Raw genomic sequence first — 25299 nt, 5'->3', positions numbered from 1 at the left:
TTAGACACATAGTGGTTCAGTGGGGCACCAAAGTGGGGCACCACAGTGCAGTAGAGTATCATATGTGTCTATAGGGCTATACAGACTATTCTGACGTGCAGACCGATATTTAATTTCAGAATATTATAAGAATGTGGTTAGGGGGGTGGTCAGGTGTTTGGTTAAGGTTTAGGGTTAAGGTAAAAGTTCTGTTTTAGTTTTTTGGATCGTTGCAAGTCAGAAAAGTCCTTATAGATCTTCCTATCACGTTATATTAATTAATGGGCCGGTTGGGTTTGGGTTCGTGATCACCAAGTGACCAAGAGGACTTCCTTAATGTAGGCTGTCTGTCGGTTCCTGCTGGAACATAGGCTGGTGGTGCGTCGCCAGCTTAGCAACCGAACCAACCACATCTCACGCTCATTAGTGAGTGAGTGAGAGAGAGAGAGAGAGAGAGAGAGAGAGAGAGAGAGAGAGAGAGAGGGGTGGATGAGTGCAAGGACGATAGATAAGGAAGAAGGCAACACCCAAACTTGTTGACCGACTATGTATTTGCAGTGTATGTGAGAGAGAATGATGCCGCTTCTGTTGCATCTAACGTTCGAATGTTGCTTGTGTTGAAGAAAGAAAAAAAAACACGGAGTTTGTTTGTTGTTGTATTGATCTACAGTAGCCTAGCGTGGGATATTTTTTTTGTATCTATAGGTTCGTGTTTTTGGGTTGTATTTCCAAGCGATGGTGGCAGCAGAAGCAACATTTCAGCTGGTGTTGATGGAAGACTTCCCAGTTTTGCAGAGTTGCACGTTGCGAATGCAAGACTGGATGTAGCTGATTGGAGTAGCGAAATCGGTGATCACACAGCCGAGTGGGAGGAGGGGAGATTCTGAAAGTGGGTTTTTCTGTGTGTGACTCTCCAGCGGCCATGTTATCCAAGAAGCCGTGCGCTGCCGTCTACCCAACTGGTAAGGAACAACAATATGGAGCCGAACGGGCTAAACAATACGGTTAAACTCACTTTGATCGCCGGAGGAATATTGTTGATGGATTTTATGCCTTTTTGTCGGGTCCTTTGTAACAAGTTTATTACACGTTTACGCTGAGTCTTGCTTCGGTTTTCCCTGGTCTGTTGAAGAGGGGGGGAGCCTTTGCTAAAATAGTGTATCCCTGCTCTATGTTTTGAGTAGTTAATGGCGATACATTCGGGGATTTTTTTCTTTCTTTTTCTAAAAGCCTGAAGTGGGCTGTTTGCAAAACCAAAGTCAAATGCTGGTGTGTTATTTATCCCATATGACAGTATGTGTGTCAAGAGAGAACACAGGTTTATTTCTGCAAGCACGACGGAATCATATGCCCACTGGTTTCTGTGTTGTTTTTTCCGATCTCTATATGCTACACGACTATGGGGCGCAAAAGGATCTTACAACCAGGACAGCCTACACTCTGGCGGTCATCATCTGTTGTTCCAAGCACACATAATGGGGAATTAACCTACCTGTTTTTGCCGAAGCCATTGTCGCAAGAAGGATTTCCACCTACAATGACCCCCTTAAATGCCTGCTTAAATTACTATCCTTAAACGGGATTAAGACAAGAGTCCATAGCCTACTTTACAGCCTGATAACTCTGAGGTGGCCCTATGTGGGTAAATAGGCCCATTCAGATTAACCTCATTTCCTGTGTCATTTTGTACGATCTGCAGGCAAAGGGGGTGAGATCTGCCAGCTACAGTCTTCCCCCGGAATCGGAGTCGGGGGTCCCCGGGCCGTAGCAGCGACAGACCCGCCATCGCCCGTCACACTACCACCCCTCAGGAATATCAAGTCGCTCACGGTACGTAACCTACGGAGCCATGCTTGCTTGTGGGTTTACTGTGGACTAAACATCGGTTTCTTCTTATAGTAATCATACTAATAATAGAGTGGACCTGCTGCCTATTGCAATGGGATACATTAGTTTCATTTACATCGTGCATCGCTTATCTATAGGCTATAGAGACCGGAAACGGTGTCTAATAACAACATGTTTTGTTGCGAACAGGGAGGGTTGTGTCGTTACATGGTTGTTACAACGTAGCGCCGCGGTTTGGTTTAGATTCAGCTCAACGGAATGCAACCACGTAACAAGTTGTCCTGCCACACTGTCACGTGAGGTGTACATTATAGGGCATTAGCACGTGTAGGGTACAGCAGACAATACATAGATATCAAGCTATATATCGTGTGATCCTAGATAACGTGCACGGTAGTAGCCTATGTCACGTGTGCTTATAGTTTTGTTTATGACCGTGGAAGGGCTACACGGTATTCGTTCTTTACGGTGCTGTAACTTTTACAATGATCGTAGCAGGCTGGCATAGGCTAGATTTCAAGCTTGGAGCTTTAACGTTAGTTAGACTTCTCAGTGATACAGTTGCAACTTGCAAAAACCCAGGCACCATATTTAGGATGTGTTATTACTGTTGTTGTTGCTGTTGTTGTTGCATGCCTACAGCGTTGTTGAGTTGACAGTTAGTTACGATGTTTAGCATGTTGTCAGACTGGTATAAAATGTGAGGCCACACGATAAGAGTGTTGTCTAGAAGCCATGGCCAGTGTGTTGTGTGTGTCTGGGGGGCGTTCCTCCTGCTCGGTTTGGAACACACGGGGATTCAGGGAAATAGAAGGTTGAGATTTAACATGAGTTTGCATGCTGTAGAAAAAGATACCGTTTTACGAGAATCACGTTGACAGAGATACTCAGGTAAGCAGAGGCTATGTGTCTTGTGGAGGTTGAAACAACTCTTACTGTGTACAGTGTAGCTACGTTAGCCGACTGATTTATAGCCTACCTGATGTTTACACGTGATCTCAGACAGATTATGTCTTTATTTTATCAATCGAGACTATAAGGGTCATCTGTTGGGGGGGGGGAGGGATGTGTAAACATGGCCCACATGTAAACATGAAATGATATTGTAATGTTTTAATACTGGTGGATAGTTGGTCCAGCAGGCTCTATAAAAGCGTGTCCTGAAGTAATGGAGGATTTGGACTCCAGTTAAATGAAGGAGGAGTCTCCAGTCCTTTATTTAGTCCTTCCTTCAAATAGATATAAATATAGACTCGGCCAGAAGGACGAGCTCAGCAGCTCAGCAGCTTTCTCCTGACAGAGGATTTTATTGGACCCTTGTGTTTATCTTCAACTATGATTTAAGGAAAATAAAAACCTGACCAGGAAGTTCAAATCAAAATGAGGAAGGTTTATATTGGTCCTTCCTGAAATAGCCCCAGGGACAATGTTGTTAAGTTGTAAATAAACCACGGATATATTCCTCACCAGTGTCTGTCTCTGTGCTGTGAGGAACAGACATATTCCTCACCAGTGTCTGTCTCTGTGCTGTGAGGAACAGACATATTCCTCACCAGTGTCTGTCTCTGTGCTGTGAGGAACAGACATATTCCTCACCAGTCTCTGTGCTGTGAGGAACAGACATATTCCTCACCAGTCTCTGTGCTGTGAGGAACAGACATATTCCTCACCAGTCTCTGTGCTGTGAGGAACAGACATATTCCTCACCAGTGTCTGTCTCTGTGCTGTGAGGAACAGACATATTCCTCACCAGTGTCTGTCTCTGTGCTGTGAGGAACAGACATATTCCTCACCAGTGTCTGTCTCTGTGCTGTGAGGAACAGACATATTCCTCACCAGTGTCTGTCTCTGTGCTGTGAGGAACAGACATATTCCTCACCAGTGTCTGTGCTGTGAGGAAGGGACATATTCCTCACCAGTGTCTGTGCTGTGAGGAACAGACATATTCCTCACCAGTGTCTGTCTCTGTGCTGTGAGGAACAGACATATTCCGCACCAGTGTCTGTGCTGTGAGGAACAGACATATTCCTCACCAGTGTCTGTCTCTGTGCTGTGAGGAACAGACATATTCCTCACCAGTGTCTGTCTCTGTGCTGTGAGGAACAGACATATTCCTCACCAGTCTCTGTGCTGTGAGGAACAGACATATTCCTCACCAGTGTCTGTCTCTGTGCTGTGAGGAACAGACATATTCCTCACCAGTGTCTGTCTCTGTGCTGTGAGGAACAGACATATTCCTCACCAGTGTCTGTCTCTGTGCTGTGAGGAACAGACATATTCCTCACCAGTCCCAGTCTCTGTGCTGAGGAACAGACATATTCCCCACCAGTGTCTGTCTCTGTGCTGTGAGGAACAGACATATTCCTCACCAGTGTCTGTGCTGTGAGGAACAGACATATTCCTCACCAGTGTCTGTGCTGTGAGGAACAGACATATTCCTCACCTGTCTCTGTGCTGTGAGGAACAGACATATTCCTCACCAGTGTCTGTGCTGTGAGGAACAGACATATTCCTCACCTGTCTCTGTGCTGTGAGGAACAGACATATTCCTCACCAGTGTCTGTGCTGTGAGGAACAGACATATTCCTCACCAGTCTCTGTGCTGTGAGGAACAGACATATTCCTCACCAGTCTCTGTGCTGTGAGGAACAGACATATTCCCCACCAGTGTCTGTCTCTGTGCTGTGAGGAACAGACATATTCCTCACCAGTGTCTGTGCTGTGAGGAACAGACATAATTCTCACCGGTCCCTGGCTCTGTGCTCAGGACAGGTATAATCAATGGTCATGTGTCTAACTCCACTGTTCTCTGAGTGCTGATACTATTTAATCAGGTTTTCTGTTAATTGTCAGGTTCAGACAGTGTTAGGTGTAATAACAATGCTGCATCTGGTCACACAATGTGTAGACTGTATCATAAATTCACAATTTCGCTTTCTGATTTACTCAACTATTTACCTCTAGTCATTCAAAGAACAAGTACATAGATTTGACCGAATCTGCAAAACTAACTTTCACTGGGGAGGGGGGAAATTGGTGTCTTTCCCAATACAATTCTGAGACAATGTAGTCTATCAATCAGTAGTCTTAACGAAGAATTCTGCAACTTAACGCAGCTACACTGGTAGTTGGAATCATGTCATTGTAGCTACGCTCCTGTCAGGCCTGTCCCCTGTTCAAGTAGTCCTGGTGTCCATTCAAGTAGCTACGCTCCCTGTCAGGGCCTGTCCCCTGTTCAAGTAGTCCTGGTGTCCATTCAAGTAGCTACGCTCCCTGTTAGGCCTGTCCCCTGTTCAAGTAGTCCTGGTGTCCATTCAAGTAGCTACGCTCCCTGTCAGGCCTGTCCCCTGTTCTAGTAGTCCTGGTGTCCATTCAAGTAGCTACGCTCCCTGTCAGGGCCTGTCCCCTGTCCCTGTTCAAGTAGTCCTGGTGTCCATTCAAGTAGCTACGCTCCCTGTCAGGGCCTGTCCCCTGTTCAAGGTCCTGTGTCCATTCAAGCCTAGTTAGGCCTGTCCTTTGTTAAAGTAGTCCTGGTGTCCATTCAAGTAGCTACGCTCCCTGTTAGGCCTGTCCCCTGTTCAAGTAGTCCTGGTGTCCATTCCAGTAGCTACGCTCCCTGTCAGGCCTGTCCTTTGTTAAAGTAGTCCTGGTGTCCATTCAAGTAGCTACGCTCCCTGTCAGGCCTGTCCTTTGTTAAAGTAGTCCTGGTGTCCATTCAAGTAGCTACGCTCCCTGTTAGGCCTGTCCTTTGTTAAAGTAGTCCTGGTGTCCATTCAAGTAGCTACGCTCCTGTTAGGCCTGTCCCCTGTTCAAGTAGTCCTGGTGTCCATTCCAGTAGCTACGCTCCCTGTCAGGCCTGTCCTTTGTTAAAGTAGTCCTGGTGTCCATTCAAGTAGCTACGCTCCCTGTCAGGCCTGTCCTTTGTTAAAGTAGTCCTGGTGTCCATTCAAGTAGCTACGCTCCCTGTTAGGCCTGTCCTTTGTTAAAGTAGTCCTGGTGTCCATTCAAGTAGCTACGCTCCCTGTTAGGCCTGTCCCCTGTTCAAGTAGTCCTGGTGTCCATTCAAGTAGCTACGCTCCCTGTTAGGCCTGTCCTTTGTTCAAGTAGTCCTGGTGTCCATTCAAGTAGCTACGCTCCCTGTTAGGCCTGTCCTTTGTTCAAGTAGTCCTGGTGTCCATTCAAGTAGCTACGCTCCCTGTTAGGCCTGTCCTTTGTTCTAGTAGTCCTGGTGTCCATTCCAGTAGCTACGCTCCCTGTCAGGCCTGTCCTTTGTTCAACTGGTCCCGGTGTCCATTCCAGTAGCTACGCTCCCTGTCAGGCCTGTCCTTTGTTCTAGTAGTCCCGGTGTCCATTCCAGTAGCTACGCTCCTGTCAGGCCTGTCCTTTGTTCTAGTAGTCCCGGTGTCCATTCCAGTAGCTACGCTCCCTGTCAGGCCTGTCCTTTGTTCTAGTAGTCCCGGTGTCCATTCCAGTAGCTACGCTCCCTGTCAGGCCTGTCCTTTGTTCTAGTAGTCCCGGTGTCCATTCCAGGCAGGTCACTGGCAGTAACAGTTGCTCCATGTGTTCCAGACAGTCATTGTTATCCAGAGAGGAGGAGGACAGAGACACAATAAGGTCACATGTTCAGGTGTTATTAGTGGTAGAATTGGCCCATCTAATGCTGTCAAGGTTGCTAGCTCTCTGTCCACTCAGTTATTGACTGTTCTGTTTCTTCTCCTGTTTGTCCCGACCTGAACTAACCTCATTAGTGTTGACACAAACACATCTGTTCTGGAACCAGAACCTCTACAGTACAGAGAGGTGGTGAAGACATCTGTTCCGGAACCAGAACCTCTACAGTACAGAGAGGTGGTGAAGACATCTGTTCGGAACCAGAACCTCTACAGTACAGAGAGGTGGTGAAGACATCTGTTCCGGAACCAGAACCTCTACAGTACAGAGAGGTGGTGAAGACATCTGTTCCGGAACCAGAACCTCTACAGTACAGAGAGGTGGTGAAGACATCTGTTCGGAACCAGAACCTCTACAGTACAGAGAGGTGGTGAAGACATCTGTTCCGGGAACCAGAACCTCTACAGTACAGAGAGGTGGTGTAGACATCTGTTCCGGAACCAGAACCTCTACAGTACAGAGAGGTGGTGAAGACATCTGTTCCGGAACCAGAACCTCTACAGTACAGAGAGGTGGTGAAGACATCTGTTCGAACCAGAACCTCTACAGTACAGAGAGGTGGTTAGACATCTGTTCCGGAACCAGAACCTCTACAGTACAGAGAGGTGGTGTAGACATCTGTTCCGGAACCAGAACCTCTACAGTACAGAGAGGTGGTGAAGACATCTGTTCCGGAACCAGTACCTCTACAGTACAGAGAGGTGGTGAAGACATCTGTTCAGTACAGAGAACATCTGTTCCGGAACCAGAACCTCTACAGAGTACAGAGAGGTGGTGTAGACATCTGTTCCGGAACCAGAACCTCTACAGTACAGAGAGGTGGTGTAGACATCTGTTCCGGAACCAGAACCTCTACAGTACAGAGAGGTGGTGAAGACATCTGTTGTGGAACCAGAACCTCTACAGTACAGAGAGGTGGTGAAGACATCTGTTCTGGAACCAGAACCTCTACAGTACAGAGAGGTGGTGAAGACATCTGTTCCGGAACCAGAACCTCTACAGTACAGAGAGGTGGTGAAGCAAGGCCTCTTAGTGGAACACAACGCTGGGAGCAAAACACAGCTCTCCTCCTCCCAAACGGCCCCCTATTCCCTATCTAGTGCCCTAGCTGTGACCAAACCCCATCGGCTCTATATTAGAATAGGCAGCTATTTGAGACATATTTGCAGTCAGATATTATCACTCTCTTAGTTGGGACACTAGGGGGGGGTGATAAATGACTGAGGTACCCCCGGACGTCTGCAGAGAGCTGGGTCTTGTTCATCGTGCCCCAAACGGACTGAAACAGGGAGGGACTGACTGAACACGTGTGGTTTGTGTGTGTGGTTTGGGCTACAGACCAGTGGTATCCTGTAATCTGCAGCTGTCGTCCTCTCTACCCTCTCCCTGACCTGCCCCCCCTCCTGTCCACATCATGTCCCTGTTATCCAACCAAGACACAGGACAAGTGTTAAAAAGACAGCATTTAGAACAGCTATTTAGACACACACACACACACACACACACACACACACACACACACACACTGTAGATTGTCTCAGAGGCAACAATACATGGCTGATCATTTCACAGACACACTAGTTGAACCAGGTGTGACTGTGTGTAGATAAATATTATAGTAAGTGTTGTATAAGTATGGTGGAATAACTCTAGTTGACATGGTGGAATAACTAGTTGACATGGTGGAATAACTCTAGTTGACATGGTGGAATAACTCTAGTTGACATGGTGAAACAACTAGTTGACATGGTGGAATAACTCTAGTTGACATGGCGGAATAACTCTAGTTGACATGGTGGAATAACTCTAGTTGACATGGCGGAATAACTCTAGTTGACATGGTGGAATAACTCTAGTTGACATGGCGGAATAACTCTAGTTGACATGGTGGAATAACTTTAGTTGACATGGTGGAATAACTAGTTGACATGGTGGAATAACTTTAGTTGACATGGTGGAATAACTAGTTGACATGGTGGAATAACTAGTTGACATGGCGGAATAACTCTAGTTGACATGGCGGAATAACTCTAGTTTACATGGTGGAATAACTCTAGTTGACATGGCGGAATAACTCTAGTTGGCATGGTGGAATAACTCTAGTTGACATGGTGGAATAACTAGTTGACATGGTGGAATAACTTTAGTTGACATGGTGGAATAACTCTAGTTGACATGGTGGAATAACTTTAGTTGACATGGTGGAATAACTTTAGTTGACATGGCGGAATAACTCTAGTTGACATGGCGGAATAACTCTAGTTGGCATGGTGGAATAACTCTAGTTGACATGGTGGAATAACTTTAGTTGACATGGTGGAATAACTTTAGTTGACATGGTGGAATAACTCTAGTTGACATGGTGGAATAACTTTAGTTGACATGGTGGAATAACTTTAGTTGACATGGCGGAATAACTAGTTGACATGGTGGAATAACTCTAGTTGACATGGTGGAATAACTCTAGTTGACATGGTGGAATAACTAGTTGACATGGCGGAATAACTCTAGTTGACATGGTGGAATAACTCTAGTTGACATGGTGGAATAACTCTAGTTGACATGGTGGAATAACTTTAGTTGACATGGTGGAATAACTATAGTTGACATGGTGGAATAACTAGTTGACATGGCGGAATAACTCTAGTTGACATGGTGGAATAACTCTAGTTGACATGGTGGAATAACTCTAGTTGACATGGTGGAATAACTTTAGTTGACATGGTGGAATAACTAGTTGACATGGTGGAATAACTCTGGTTGACATGGTGGAATAACTCTAGTTGACATGGCGGAATAACTCTAGTTGACATGGTGGAATAACTCTAGTTGACATGGTGGAATAACTCTAGTTGACATGGTGGATAACTCTAGTTGACATGGTGGAATAACTTTAGTTGACATGGTGGAATAACTATAGTTGACATGGTGGAATAACTAGTTGACATGGTGGAATAACTCACGTTGACATGGTGGAATAACTCTAGTTGACATGATGGAATAACTCTAGTTGACATGGTGGAACAACTAGTTGACATGGTGGAATAACTAGTTGACATGGTGGAATAACTCTAGTTGACATAGTGGAAGCATTTATAGCTCCCCCACCTCTCAACCCTGTTCTGTAGTATAGAGATCGGCTGACAACCACCTCTCAACCCTGTTCTGTAGTACAGAGACCAGCTGACAACCACCTCTCAACCCTGTTCTGTAGTACAGAGACCAGCTGACAACCACCTCTCAACCCTGTTCTGTAGTACAGAGACCAGCTGACAACCACCTCTCAACCCTGTTCTGTAGTACAGAGACCAGCTGACAACCACCTCTCAACCATGTTCTGTAGTACAGAGACCAGCTGACACCACCTCAACCCTGTTCTGTAGTACATAGACCAGCTGACAACCACCTCTCAACCCTGTTCTGTAGTACAGAGACCAGCTGACACCACCTCTCAACCCTGTTCTGTAGTACAGAGACCAGCTGACACCACCTCAACCCTGTTCTGTAGTACAGAGACCAGCTGACAACATACAGGCATCAGGAACAGGGTGACATGCTGAACATTTCAGAAGGGTCTATAGTTTATGACCGTGGTGCTTTAAAAAGACACACAATGTAAGCCTGTGCATTTACATCAAGGACATGCTGGGAATGACTGTCCCCTTAACCCAGAGGACTAGTACCAGCTCTGTCCTGTCTCTGTTCCAGGGGACTGACTGTCCCCTTAACCCAGAGGACTGGTACCAGCTCTGTCCTGTCTCTGTTCCAGGGGACTGACTGTCCCCTTAACCCAGGAGTTGTTATCCCATAATTACCCAGCTCTGTCCTGTCTCTGTTCCAGACTGACTGTCCCCTTAACTCCAGGGGACTGACTGTCCCCTTAACCCAGAGGACTAGTACCAGCTCTGTCCTGTCTCTGTTCCAGGGGACTGACTGTCCGCTTAACCCAGGGGACTGACTGTCCCCTTAACCCAGGGGACTGACTGTCCCCTTAACCCAGGGGACTGACTGTCCCCTTAACCCAGAGGACTAGTACCAGCTCTGTCCTGTCTCTGTTCCAGGGGACTGACTGTCCCCTTAACCCAGAGGACTGGTACCAGCTCTGTCCTGTCTCTGTTCCAGGGGACTGACTGTCCCCTTAACCCAGAGGACTAGTACCAGCTCTGTCCTGTCTCTGACCCAGGGGACTGACTGTCATAGAGGAAGTTTAGAAGTGAAATGACCATCGGGTTGGAGTGCAGACAGAGATATAAACCAGTTCTACCAGCTGATTACAGTGTAATGTAGGGAACACCTGCTGTATGGAGACAGACTCTAGTCTACAGACTGGATGGTAATGGTTTGTTGTCTACAGAGACAGACTCTAGTCTACAGACTGGACAGTAATGGGTTGTCTGGAGACAGACTCTGGTCTACAGACTGGATGGTAATGGGTTGTGAGACAGACTCTGGTCTACAGACTGGATGGTAATGGGTTGTGGAGACAGACTCTGGTCTACAGACTGGATGGTAATGGGTTGTGGAGACAGACTCTGGTCTACAGACTGGATGGTAATGGGTTGTGGAGACAGACTCTAGTCTACAGACTGGATGGTAATGGGTTGTGGAGACAGACTCTAGTCTACAGACTGGATGGTAATGGGTTGTGGAGACAGACTCTAGTCTACAGACAGGACAGTAATGGTTTGTCTAGTCTACAGACAGGACTGTAATGGTTTGTCTAGTCTACATACAGGACATACAGGACAGTAATGGTTTGTCTAGTCTACAGACAGGACTGTAATGGTTTGTTTAGTCTACAGACAGGACTGTAATGGTTTGTCTAGTCTACAGACAGTTGTAATGGTTTGTTTAGTCTACAGACAGGACAGTAATGGTTTGTCTAGTCTACAGACAGGACTGTAATGGGTTGTCTAGTCTAAGACAGGATAGTAATGGTTTGTCTAGTCTACAGAACAGACAGTAATGGTTTGTGGAGACAGACTCTAGTCTACAGACAGGACAGTAATGGTTTGTCTAGTCTACAGACAGGACAGTGATGGTTTGTCTAGTCTACAGACAATGGTTTGTTAAGACAGGACTGGGTTTGTTTAGTCTACAGACAGGACAGTGATGGTTTTTGTCTAGTCTACAGACAGGACTGTAGTGGGTTGTCTAGTCTACAGACAGGACTGTAATGGTTTGTCTAGTCTACAGATAGGACAGTAATGGTTTGTCTAGTCTACAGTTGGTTTGTCTAGACTCTAGTCTACAGACAGGACTGTAATGGTTTGTTAGTCTGGACAGTAAGTCTACACAGTAATGGTTTGTCTAGTCTACAGACAGGACAGTAATGGTTTGTCTAGTCTACAGACAGGACTGTAATGGGTTGTCTAGTCTAAGACAGGATAGTAATGGTTTGTCTAGTCTACAGAACAGGACAGTAATGGTTTGTGGAGACAGACTCTGGTTTGTCTAGTCTACAGTAATGGTTTGTGGAGACAGACTCTAGTCTACAGACAGGATGGTAATGGACAGTAAGACTGGTTTGTCTAGTCTACAGACAGGACAGTGATGGTTTGTCTAGTCTACAGACAGGACTGTGGTTTGTCTATGGTTTTTGTTTAGTCTAGTCTACAGACAGGACAGTGAATGGTTTGTCTAGTCTACAGACAGACAGGACTGGTTTGTCTAGTGGGACTGTAATGGTTTGTTTAGTCTACAGACAGGACTGTAATGGTTTGTCTAGTCTACAGATAGGACTGTAATGGTTTGTCTAGTCTAGACAGGATAAGGACAGTAATGGTTTGTCAGTAATGGTAGTCTACAGTAAGGACAGTAATGGTTTGTCTAGTCTACAGACAGGACAGTGATGGTTTGTCTAGTCTACAGACAGGACTGTAATGGTTTGTTTAGTCTACAGACAGGACAGTGATGGTTTGTCTAGTCTACAGACATGACTGTAGTGGGTTGTCTAGTCTACAGACAGGACTGTAATGGTTTGTCTAGTCTACAGATAGGACAGGATAGTGATGGTTTGTCTAGTCTACAGACAGGACAGTGATGGTTTGTCTAGTCTACAGTAAGGACAGTGATGGTTTGTCTAGTCTACAGACAGGACAGTGATGGACTGTAATGGTTTGTTTAGTCTACAGACAGGACTGTGATGGTTTGTCTAGTCTACAGACAGTAATGGTTTGTCTGTCTACAGACAGTGTAATGGTTGTCTAGTCTCTACAGACAGGACTGTAATGGTTTGTCTAGTCTACAGACAGGATAGTGATGGTTTGTCTAGTCTACAGACAGGATAGTGATGGTTTGTCTAGTCTACAGACAGGACAGTGATGGTTTGTCTAGTCTACAGTAAGGACAGTGATGGTTTGTCTAGTCTACAGACAGGACAGTGATGGTTTGTCTAGTCTATAGACATGACTGTAATGGTTTGTTTAGTCTACAGACAGGACTGTAATGGTTTGTTTAGTCTACAGACAGGATAGTAATGGTTTGTCTAGTCTACAGAACAGACATTAATGGTTTGTGGAGACAGACTCTAGTCTACAGACAGGACAGTAATGGTTTGTCTAGTCTACAGACTGGACAGTGATGGGTTGTGGAGACAGACAGACAGACTCTAGTCTACAGACTGGACAGTGATAGTTTGTCTAGTCTACAGACAGGACTGTAGTGGGTTGTCTAGTCTAAGACAGGATAGTAATGGTTTGTGGAGACAGACTCTAGTCTACAGACAGGACTGTAATGGTTTGTCTAGTCTAAGACAGGATAGTAATGGTTTGTGGAGACAGACTCTAGTCTACAGACAGGACAGTGATGGTTTGTCTAGTCTACAGACAGGACTGTAATGGGTTGTCTAGTCTACAGACAGGACAGTGATGGTTTGTCTAGTCTACAGACAGGACAGTGATGGTTTGTCTAGTCTACAGACAGGACTGTAGTGGGTTGTCTAGTCTACAGACAGGACAGTGATGGTTTGTCTAGTCTACAGACAGGACAGTAGTGGTTTGTCTAGTCTACAGACAGGACAGTGATGGTTTGTCTAGTCTACAGACAGGACAGTGATGGTTTGTCTAGTCTACAGACAGGACAGTGATAGTTTGTCTAGTCTACAGTCAGGACTGTAATGGTTTGTCTAGTCTACAGACAGGACAGTGATGGTTTGTCTAGTCTACAGACAGGACAGTGATAGTTTGTCTAGTCTACAGACAGGATCATGATGGTTTGTGGAGGGAGAGAAGAAGGACTCTAACCATGCAAATTCAGGGTATGTGTGTGTGTGTGTGTGTGTGTGTGTGTGTGGAGTGTGTGTGGTGTGTGTATGTGTGTGTGTGTGTGTGTGTGTGGAAGCAGTAGGACAGGGGGAACAGACAATCCCCTGCCTGAACGAAGCAACAGGATGTTGCAGAGAGAAAACAAGATGTCTGCCGAGCGAGGAGGTAATCACCTCATCTCCTAGGGAAGTGTCTGGTGGGGAGGCAGCTCAGGAACACAGGAAGTACACTAATAGTGTTCACGCTAAACATTTATAGGAAAGAAGGAGCTAGATATACACAGAGTATTGAAGTTAGTATGAAAGAACATTTCCCCCCCAAAACAACCTAAAACTTCTCTCTACGCATTCTGAATGCAGGTGAATATTGTACATGTCATTCTCTATGGAGTTTACTGGGAGGTTTCTAGTGACTAGTCTGACCTGGTAGTGTGTCTAGTGACTAGTCTGACCTGGTAGTGAGTCTAGTGACTAGTCTGACCTGGTAGTGACTAGTCTGACCTGGTAGTGAGTCTAGTGACTAGTCTGACCTGGTAGTGAGTCTAGTGACTAGTCTGACCTGGTAGTGAGTCTAGTGACTAGTCTGACCTGGTAGTGAGTCTAGTGACTAGTCTGACCTGGTAGTGACTAGTCTGACCTGACTAGTCTGACCTGGTAGTGAGTCTAGTGACTAGTCTGACCTGGTAGTGACTAGTCTGACCTGGTAGTGTCTGACCTGTAGTGAGTCTAGTGACTAGTCTGACTAGTCTGGTAGTGAGTAGTCTGACCTGTAGTGAGTCTAGTGACTAGTCTGACCTGGTAGTGAGTGAGTCTGACCTGTGTGAGTTCTAGTGACTAGTCTGACCTGGTAGTGAGTTTCTAGTGACTAGTCTGACCTGGTAGTGAGTCTAGTGACTAGTCTGACCTGGTAGTGAGTTCTAGTGACTAGTCTGACCTGGTAGTGAGTCTAGTGACTAGTCTGACCTGGTAGTGAGAGTCTAGTGACTAGTCTGACCTGGTAGTGAATCTAGTGACTAGTCTGACCTGGTAGTGAGTCTAGTGACTAGTCTGACCTGGTAGTGACTAGTCTGACCTGGTAGTGAGTCTAGTGACTAGTCTGACCTGAGTGAGTCTAGTGACTAGTCTGACCTGGTAGTGAGTCTAGTGACTAGTCTGACCTGATAGTGAGGCTAGTGACTAGTCTGACCTGGTAGTGAGTCTAGTGACTAGTCTGACCTGGTAGTGAGTCTAGTGACTAGTCTGACCTGGTAGTGACTAGTGACTAGTCTGACCTGGTAGTGAGTCTAGTGACTAGTCTGACCTGGTAGTGAGTCTAGTGACTAGTCTGACCTGGTAGTGAGTCTAGTGACTAGTCTGACCTGGTAGTGAGTTTCTGACTAGTCTGACCTGGTAGTGAGTCTAGTGACTAGTCTGACCTGGTAGTGAGTCTAGTGACTAGTCTGACCTGGTAGTGACTAGTCTGAGTGAATCTAGTGACTAGTCTGACCTGGTAGTGAGTCTAGTGACTAGTCTGACCTGGTAGTGAGTCTAGTGACTAGTCTGACCTGGTAGTGAGTTCTAGTGACTAGTCTGACCTGGTAGTGAGTCTAGTGACTAGTCTGACCTGGTAGTGAGTCTAGTGACTAGTCTGACCTGGTAGTGAGTCTAGTGACTAGTCTGACCTGGTAGTGAGTCTAGTGACTAGTCTGACCTGGTAGTGAGTCTAGTGACTAGTCTGACCTGGTAGTGAGTCTAGTGACTAGTCTGACCTGGTAGTGAGTTCTAGTGACTAGTCTGACCTGGTAGTGACTAGTCTGACCTGGTAGTGACTGACTAGTCTGACCCTGGTAGTGACTAGTCTGACCTGTGAGTTTCTAGTGACTAGTCTGACCTGGTAGTGAGTTCTAGTGACTAGTCTGACCTGGTAGTGACTAGTCTGACCTGTGTGACTAGTCTGACCTGGTAGTGAGTCTAGTGACTAGTCTGACCTGGTAGTGAGTCTAGTGACTAGTCTGACCTGGTAGTGACTAGTCTGACCTGGTAGACTAGTCTGACCTGGTAGTAGTGACTAGTCTGACCTGGTAGTGACTAGTCTGACCTGGTAGTGAGTCTGACCTGTGACTAGTCTGACCTGGTAGTGAGTCTAGTGACTAGTCTGACCTGGTAGTGAGTCTAGTGACTAGTCTGACCTGGTAGTGAGTTTCTAGTGACTAGTCTGACCTGGTAGTGAGTCTAGTGACTAGTCTGACCTGGTAGTGAGTCTAGTGACTAGTCTGACCTGGTAGTGAGTCTAGTGACTAGTCTGACCTGGTAGTGAGTCTAGTGACTAGTCTGACCTGGTAGTGAGTCTAGTGACTAGTCTGACCTAGTCTGTCTGACCTGGTAGTGAGTCTAGTGACTAGTCTGACCTGGTAGTGAGTCTAGTGACTAGTCTGACCTGGTAGTGAGTCTAGTGACTAGTCTGACCTGGTAGTGAGTCTAGTGACTAGTCTGACCTGGTAGTGAGTCTAGTGACTAGTCTGACCTGGTAGTGAGTTTCTAGTCTGACCTGGTAGTGAGTCTAGTGACTAGTCTGACCTGGTAGTGAGTTTCTAGTGACTAGTCTGACCTGGTAGTGACTAGTCTGACCTGGTAGTGAGTCTGACCTGGTAGTGACTAGTCTGACCTGGTAGTGAGTCTAGTGACTAGTCTGACCTGTGACTGAGTCTGACTAGTGACTTGACCTGGTAGTGACTAGTCTGACCTGGTAGTGAGTCTAGTGACTAGTCTGACCTGGTAGTGAGTCTAGTGACTAGTCTGACCTGGTAGTGAGTCTAGTGACTAGTCTGACCTGGTAGTGAGTCTAGTGACTAGTCTGACCTGACCTGTGAGTCTAGTGACTAGTCTGACCTGGTAGTGAGTCTAGTGACTAGTCTGACCTGGTAGTGAGTCTAGTGACTAGTCTGACCTGGTAGTCTGACCTGACCTGGTAGTGAGTCTAGTGACTAGTCTGACCTGGTAGTGAGTCTAGTGACTAGTCTGACCTGGTAGTGAGTCTAGTGACTAGTCTGACCTGGTAGTGAGTCTAGTGACTAGTCTGACCTGGTAGTGAGTCTAGTGACTAGTCTGACCTGGTAGTGAGTCTAGTGACTAGTCTGACCTGGTAGTGAGTCTAGTGACTAGTCTGACCTGGTAGTGAGTCTAGTGACTAGTCTGACCTGGTAGTGAGTCTAGTGACTAGTCTGACCTGGTAGTGAGTCTAGTGACTAGTCTGACCTGGTAGTGAGTCTAGTGACTAGTCTGACCTGGTAGTGAGTCTAGTGACTAGTCTGACCTGGTAGTGAGTCTAGTGACTAGTCTGACCTGGTAGTGAGTCTAGTGACTAGTCTGACCTGGTAGTGAGTCTAGTGACTAGTCTGACCTGGTAGTGAGTCTAGTGACTAGTCTGACCTGGTAGTGAGTGTGAGTCTGAGTGACTAGTCTGACCTGGTAGTGAGTCTAGTGACTAGTCTGACCTGGTAGTCTGACCTGGTAGACTAGTGACTAGTCTGACCTGGTAGTGAGTCTAGTGACTAGTCTGACCTGATAGTGAGCTGACCACGTTGTGAGTCTAGTGACTAGTATCTCCCAGTCTGAGCTGCTGACAGAATCACGTAGCGCTCGGACTAGTCTGACCTGAGAGTGAGAGGCCCTCTTCCTTATGGAACATAGAAAATGTCATTATTCAAACTAGTCTAATGCAGTATGTCATTGACACAATGCAGAGAGACAGAGAGGGAGGTAGATGAGTCTAGGAGAGTCTGACCTGGTAGAGAGGAGAGTCTGAGAGGAGAGGGAGAAAAAAAGAGAAGTCTGAGTAGTGAGAGAGGAGAAGGGAGTCTAGAGTCTGAGAGAGAGTCTAGGAAAGAGAGTGAGGGGAGAGAGAGAGGAGGGAGAAGGGAGAGAGAGTCTAGGAAAGAGACCTGGGTGAGTCTAGAGAGAGTCTGACCTGGAGTGAGTCTAGTGACTAGTCTGACCTGAGTGAGTCTAGTGAGGGGTGAGCTGAGCAAAAGCAGACCAGTTGGATGAGGCAGGGTTTCCTTATGGTCTATGAGGTCATTATTCAGATAATGCATCAGCCAATGCAGAGAGACAGAGATAGGGCTGGGCTGGGGGGTTATGTTATGCAGAGTAGAAAAAGGGAGGGAGGAGATAGGGCTGGTCAGAGATGGGGAGAGAGAGAGGGAGAAGGGAGGGTATAAAGGACTGGGCTGGTCTGTTATGTTATGAGAGTAAGGGAGGGGTATAGGGCTGGTGGTCAGTTATGTTATGCAGAGTAAGGGAGGGTATAGGACTGGGCTGGTCAGTTATGTTATGCAGAGTAAGGGAGGGTATAGGACTGGGCTGGTCTGTTATGTTATGCAGAGTAAGGGAGGGTTTAGGGCTGGTCAGTTATGTTATGCAGAGTAAGGGAGGGTATAGGGCTGGTCAGTTATGTTATGCAGAGTAAGGGAGGGTATAGGGCTGGTCAGTTATGTTATGCAGAGTAAGGGAGGGTATAGGACTGGGCTGGTCAGTTATGTTATGCAGAGTAAGGGAGGGTATAGGGCTGGTCAGTTATGTTATGCAGAGTAAGGGAGGGTATAGGGCTGGGCTGGTCAGTTATGTTATGCAGAGTAAGGGAGGGTATAGGGCTGGTCAGTTATGTTATGCAGAGTAAGGGAGGGTATAGGGCTGGGCTGGTCAGTTATGTTATGCAGAGTAAGGGAGGGTATAGGGCTGGTCAGTTATGTTATGCAGAGTAAGGGAGGGTATAGGGCTGGGCTGGTCAGTTATGTTATGCAGAGTAAGGGAGGGTATAGGGCTGGTCAGTTATGTTATGCAGAGTAAGGGAGGGTATAGGACTGGGCTGGTCAGTTATGTTATGCAGAGTAAGGAGGGTATAGGACTGGTCAGTTATGTTATGCAGAGTAAGGGAGGGTATAGGGCTGGGCTGGTCAGTTATGTTATGCAGAGTAAGGGAGGGTATAGGGCTGGTCAGTTATGTTATGCAGAGTAAGGGAGGATATAGGGCTGGTCAGTTATGTTATGCAGAGTAAGGGAGGGTATAGGGCTGGTCAGTTATGTTATGCAGAGTAAGGGAGGGTATAGGGCTGGTCAGTTATGTTATGCAGAGTAAGGGAGGGTATAGGGCTGGTCAGTTATGTTATGCAGAGTAAGGGAGGGTATAGGGCTGGTCAGTTATGTTATGCAGAGTAAGGGAGGGTATAGGGCTGGTCAGTTATGTTATGCAGAGTAAGGGAGGGTATAGGGCTGGTCAGTTATGTTATGCAGAGTAAGGGAGGGTATAGGGCCTGGCAGCGAGCAGCAGGCAGTACTTCTAACTGAGGAGGTGATCACTAACTAAGAGCCTCGTCTCCATGGCAGCTGATCTCTTGAATCCTGTTGAGTCTGGAAATCCAGATTGTTCACCATTGTGTCCTATTTCACAATCCTCCTGCAGCTCACACACACACACACACACACACACACACACACGCTCACACACACACGCTTGATAGGCTCTTTGTCAAGCGCTGTCTTCTCTGTTGATTTGGTCCAGAGCAGAGTAGGACGGGGAGAGAGATTCCCCCTTTGTCTTCTGTTGTCTCCTCCCCCATTCCTTAATCAGCTGGACTAGTATAGTAACAACTCTCCCTACAGCTTCCTGGTTCCTTTATCAGCTGGACTAGTATAGTAACACAACTCTCCCTACAGCTTCCTGGTTCCTTAATCAGCTGGACTAGTATAGTAACACAACTCTCCCTACAGCTTCCTGGTTCCTTAATCAGCTGGACTAGTATAGTAACACAACTCTCCCTACAGCTTCCTTCTTCCTGGTTGTGTAATCTAAGGAACGTGTGTGACACACACACACACACACACACACACACACACACTACTCCCTGCTAAGAGCCTTATCCTGCAGATCAGTACGGCGAGCTAGATAAAGCTTTAGTCTGCTATAGATACAACACCACTGTCATGTAGATGCTGTAACGTCTTCATAAACCACAAGCTAAGACCTACACAAGCTAAGACCTAGACAAGCTAATACCTACACAAGCTAAGACCTAGACAAGCTAAGACCTACACAAGCTAAGACCTAGACAAGCTAAGACCTAGACCAGCTAAGACCTACAAAAGCCAAGACCTAGACAAGCCAAGACCTAGACAAGCTAAGAGCTACACAAGCTAAGACCTAGACCAGCTAAAACCTAGACCAGCTAAGACCTAGACAAGCTAAGACCTAGACAAGCTAAGACCTACACAAGCTAAGACCTAGACCAGCTAAGACCTAGACCAGCTAAGACCTAGACCAGCTAAGAACTAGACCAGCTAAGACCTAGACAAGCTAAGACCTAGACAAGCTAATACAAGCTAAGACCTAGACAAGCTAATACCTAGACAAGCTAAGACCTGGACAAGCTAATACCTAGACCAGCTAAGAACTAGACCAGCTAAGACCTAGACAAGCTAAGACCTAGACAAGCTAATACAAGCTAAGACCTAGACAAGCTAATACCTAGACAAGCTAATGCCTAGACAAGCTAAGACTTAGACAAGCTAATACCTAGACCAGCTAATACCTAGACAAGCTAAGACCTAGACAATCTAATACCTAGACCAGCTAAGATCTAGACAAGCTAATACCTAGACCAGCTAAGACCTAGACAAGCTAAGACCTACACAAGCTAAGACCTGTTCGACAGTGGTAGTTGGATTATATCTAGAAACACATCTAAAACCAGGTGTTCCTGTCAGTGGTAGTTGGATTATATCTAGAAACACATCTAAAACCAGGTGTTCCTGTCAGTGGTAGTTGGATTATATCTAGAAACACATCTAAAACCAGGTGTTCCTGTCAGTGGTAGTTGGATCATATCTAGAAACACATCTAAAAGCTAGACCAGGTGTTCCTGTCGGTGGTAGTTGGATCATATCTAGAAACACATCTAAAACCAGGTGTTCCTGTCAGTGGTAGTTGGATTATATCTAGAAACACATCTAAAACCAGGTGTTCCTGTCAGTGGTAGTTGGATTATATCTAGAAACACATCTAAAACCAGGTGTTCCTGTCAGTGGTAGTTGGATCATATCTAGAAACACATCTAAAACCAGGTGTTCCTGTCAGTGGTAGTTGGATCATATCTAGAAACACATCTAAAACCAGGTGTTCCTGTCAGTGGTAGTTGGATCATATCTAGAAACACATCTAAAACCAGGTGTTCCTGTCAGTGGTAGTTGGATCATATCTAGAAACACATCTAAAACCAGGTGTTCCTGTCAGTGGTAGTTGGATCATATCTAGAAACACATCTAAAACCAGGTGTTCCTGTCAGTGGTAGTTGGATTATATCTAGAAATACATCTAAAACCAGGTGTTCCTGTCAGTGGTAGTTGGATTATATCTAGAAACACATCTAAAACCAGGTGTTCCTGTCAGTGGTAGTTGGATCATATCTAGAAACACATCTAAAACCAGGTGTTCCTGTCAGTGGTAGTTGGATCATATCTAGAAACACATCTAAAAGCTAGACCAGGTGTTCCTGTCGGTGGTAGTTGGATCATATCTAGAAACACATCTAAAACCAGGTGTTCCTGTCAGTGGTAGTTGGATCATATCTAGAAACACATCTAAAACCAGGTGTTCCTGTCAGTGGTAGTTGGATTATATCTAGAAACACATCTAAAACCAGGTGTTCCTGTCAGTGGTAGTTGGATTATATCTAGAAACACATCTAAAACCAGGTGTTCCTGTCAGTGGTAGTTGGATCATATCTAGAAACACATCTAAAACCAGGTGTTCCTGTCAGTGGTAGTTGGATTATATCTAGAAACACATCTAAAACCAGGTGTTCCTGTCAGTGGTAGTTGGATCATATCTAGAAACACATCTAAAACCAGGTGTTTCTGTCAGTGGTAGTTGGATTATATCTAGAATCTTCTATATCTGTATCTTTTAGAATCCAGAATTGGCGTGCTCGTCTCACTAGTTCCTCAAAGTATTTGGGTGCAGGGTTCAAAGGACATATCAACTGTTTCTGTCCGTTGTTTTCAGATGGGTCTTTTCCTGTTGATGCTGCTGCTGATTCTAATGTCTTGTTCTGTCTCTCTGATCTCTTCCAGGTTGGAGGCAATAAGCACACCATGAGTGACCACATGCACGTGGGGAACCACCAACAGATCCACGTCCAACAGCTGTTTGAGGAGAACAGCAACAAACGGACAGTGTTGACTGCACAGCCCAATGGGTTGACCTCTGTGGGCCGGGCAGGTCTACCGCTGCCTGACCGACAGCAGCCCGACGTCACCACTACCACGGCCCAGTGTCGGCAGGGCAGCTCAGCCTCCCTCAAGTCCACCGACAGCAAGCCCCAGCCGGCCACCCTGACCCGGAGCAGGCCATGAAGCAGTTCATGCCCAAGCTTACGGCCTTCGAGCACCATGAGATCTTCAGTTACCCAGAGGTGTATTTCGCTGGACCCAACGCCAAGAAGAGGCCGGGGTGATCGGGGGTCCAACAACGGAGGCTACGACGACGATCAGGGCTCCTACATCCAGGTGCCCCACGACCACGTCTCCTACCGCTACGAGGTCCTCAAGGTGATTGGCAAGGGCAGTTTCGGACAGGTGGTGAAGGCCTACGACCACAAGGCCCACTGCCACGTGGCGCTGAAGATGGTGAGGAATGAGAAGAGGTTCCACCGCCAGGCGGCCGAAGAGATCCGGATCCTGGAGCACCTGAGGAAGCAGGACAAAGACTCCACCATGAACGTGATCCACATGCTGGAGAACTTCACATTCCGTAACCACATCTGCATGACCTTTGAACTCCTCAGCATGAACCTCTACGAGCTCATCAAGAAGAACAAGTTCCAGGGCTTCAGCTTGCCGCTCGTCAGGAAGTTCGCCCACTCTATCCTGCAGTGTCTGGACTCGCTGCACAAGAACCGTATCATTCACTGTGACCTGAAGCCAGAGAACATTCTCCTGAAGCAGCAGGGACGCAGCGGGATCAAGGTCATCGACTTTGGCTCCAGCTGCTACGAGCACCAGCGGGTTTACACCTACATCCAGTCTCGTTTTTACAGAGCTCCCGAGGTCATCCTGGGGTCGCGCTATGGGATGCCTATTGACATGTGGAGCCTGGGCTGCATCTTAGCGGAGTTGCTCACTGGGTACCCTCTCCTGCCGGGCGAAGATGAAGGGGGACCAACTGGCATGCGTCATCGAGCTGCTGGGCATGCCCTCGCAGAAACTTCTGGACTCTTCCAAGAGAGCCAAGAACTTTGTGAGCTCCAAGGGTTACCCCCGGTACTGCGCGGTGACGACCCTGCCGGACGGCTCGGTGGTGCTGAACGGGGGGCGCTCCCGCCGGGGCAAACTGAGGGGACCCCCGGGGAGCAAGGAGTGGGTGACGGCCTTGAAGGGCTGCGACGACCCCCTGTTCCTGGACTTCATCAAGCAGTGTCTGGAGTGGGACCCTGTCGTGCGTATGTCCCCCAGCCAGGCCCTCAGACACCCCTGGCTCAGGAGGCGCTTGCCCAAACCTCCCACGGGGGACAAAACAACGGTGAAGCGTATCACCGACGGGGGCTCTGGCGCTATCACGTCCATCTCCAAATTACCTCCCACCTCGGGCTCCACCTCCAAGATAAGGACTAACCTGGCGCACATCACGGACGCCAACGGGAACATCCAACAGAGGACAGTGTTGCCAAAACTAGTCAGTTGAAGAAACTGTAAACGACAGCTAGTTCGTTGTCTCATCTAGGATATCTCTTCTTACTGTTTTTGGTTTGTTTTGTTTTTTTAAAGTGGAGAGATGATTGTGTCTCTGAGAGAGAGAGAAAAACAACCGGGGAAGCCGAACAGTACCAGTCACAGTACTCAACAGTGTGTTTTTTTAAAGTGGAGAGATGATTGTGTCTCTGAGAGAGAGAGAAAAACAACCGGGGAAGCCGAACAGTACCAGTCACAGTACTCAACAGTGTGTTTTTTTTTAGACAGAGGGGTTTATTCAGCGTTAATAATTCACCACGCCATTGTTTAGTAGCTCTGTAGCAGCTTTTATTTAAATATAAACAAGACAAAAACATGAAAGTGGTCATCATGAAGGGAACAATGCTTTTAGGTGTTTAGTCTCAGGACTGTGTGCTCTGATGGAGCAGGTGGCTGTCGTTCACACAATCTGGCCCAAGGAGAGACTGATAACCTGGGCATGATATAGTGTAGAATAACAGAATGGGTGGCTGGTCACGATGAACACATGGCGATAACTAACTCATATCTTTTAGGTGTTTAGTCTCAGGACTGTGTGCTCTGATGGAGCAGGTGGCTGTCGTTCACACAATCTGGCCCAAGGAGAGACTGATAACCTGGGCATGATATAGTGTAGAATAACAGAATGGGTGGCTGGTCACGATGAACACATGGCGATAACTAACTCATATCTTTTAGGTGTTTAGTCTCAGGACTGTGTGCTCTGATGGAGACAGTCTGAAGATATTTAGGCTCTGCTTCTCTACCTTATCTGATTGATATAGTGACATTAAATAGCTGTGAGAAAGTTTTTAAAAAGAATTTTATAAGCTAAGATCATAGTATCTGAGATGAGGTTTTGGTCAAATAAATGCGAGGATGGAAAGTGGTTGTTTTAAGACTGTTAAGAGTTAAAGTGAGAGGTTGGACCGCGGTGTGGAAACATTCGTTTACCTGACAGACTATGCCTGTAATTCTCTTGACATTCCTTAAACAACTCAACTAGAACGAGGGGGAAAATTAGTGCAGGTTTGTCTTGTTTTCACCTGTACCAGAAACAAGGGAGTGATACACAGAATAATGAGTTCTGTCAGAGAGGAGGAGGGGAGAGGATGGGAGGGGAGAGGGGGGGGAGAGGATGGGAGAGGAGAGAGGGGGAGAGAAGAAGGAGAGGAGAGAGGGGGAGAGAAGAGGAGAAGAGAGGAGGGGAGAGAGGGGGAGAGGAGAGGGTGGGGGAGAGAAGAGGAGAAGAGAGGAGGGGAGAGGAGAGGAGAGGAGGGGAGAGAAGAGGAGGGGAGGAGAGGGGAAGGGAGAGAAATGGCATCTATCAAAATATGAGATGTCAACATAATAAGTTATTAGGTGCTATTCCTTGGTACAGCTGCTGTGAAATGTATATCTTCACAGCAAAACAATGGTGCTTTTTATTTGAAAATGGATGTAAAGAGGATTTTGGAGCAAAAATGTCTACTTTGTTTTGTTCTATCAGATTATTGGATGATTAGAAACTAAATGTGCTGAGGCAGAGTAGAGCTGAGGTGAAGTGGCTTTGTGATGATGTCCTCATCAGAGAGGACTGTGTCTGTGTTGAAGGACTGGATATTATAATGTCCTCATCAGAGAGGTCTGTGTTGAAGGACTGGATATTATAATGTCCTCGTCAGAGAGGACTGTGTCTGTGTTGAAGGACTGGATATTATAATGTCCTCATCAGAGAGGTCTGTGTTGAAGGACTGGATATTATAATGTCCTCATCAGAGAGGACTGTGTTGAAGGACTGGATATTATAATGTCCT

General features: G+C 46.6%; 1 protein-coding gene across 1 annotated transcript; it reads left to right on the top strand.

The window, feature by feature from the left end:
• Positions 1 to 477: 477 nt before the first annotated feature.
• LOC115119326 (dual-specificity tyrosine-(Y)-phosphorylation regulated kinase 2) lies at positions 478 to 24601 on the top strand. The gene is given in 6 exon segments (XM_065016168.1): positions 478 to 941; positions 1679 to 1809; positions 21869 to 22130; positions 22133 to 22247; positions 22249 to 22948; positions 22950 to 24601. Coding segments are annotated over 6 exon segments (1776 nt in total). The 5' UTR covers positions 478 to 901; the 3' UTR covers positions 23478 to 24601.
• Positions 24602 to 25299: the final 698 nt, after the last annotated feature.

The sequence above is a fragment of the Oncorhynchus nerka genome, unplaced genomic scaffold (assembly GCF_034236695.1).
Source record: "Oncorhynchus nerka isolate Pitt River unplaced genomic scaffold, Oner_Uvic_2.0 unplaced_scaffold_1106, whole genome shotgun sequence".
NCBI lineage: Eukaryota > Metazoa > Chordata > Actinopteri > Salmoniformes > Salmonidae > Oncorhynchus > Oncorhynchus nerka.
The sequence above is the reverse complement of the archived record's forward strand: the minus strand, read 5'-3'. Positions and strand labels throughout refer to the sequence as shown.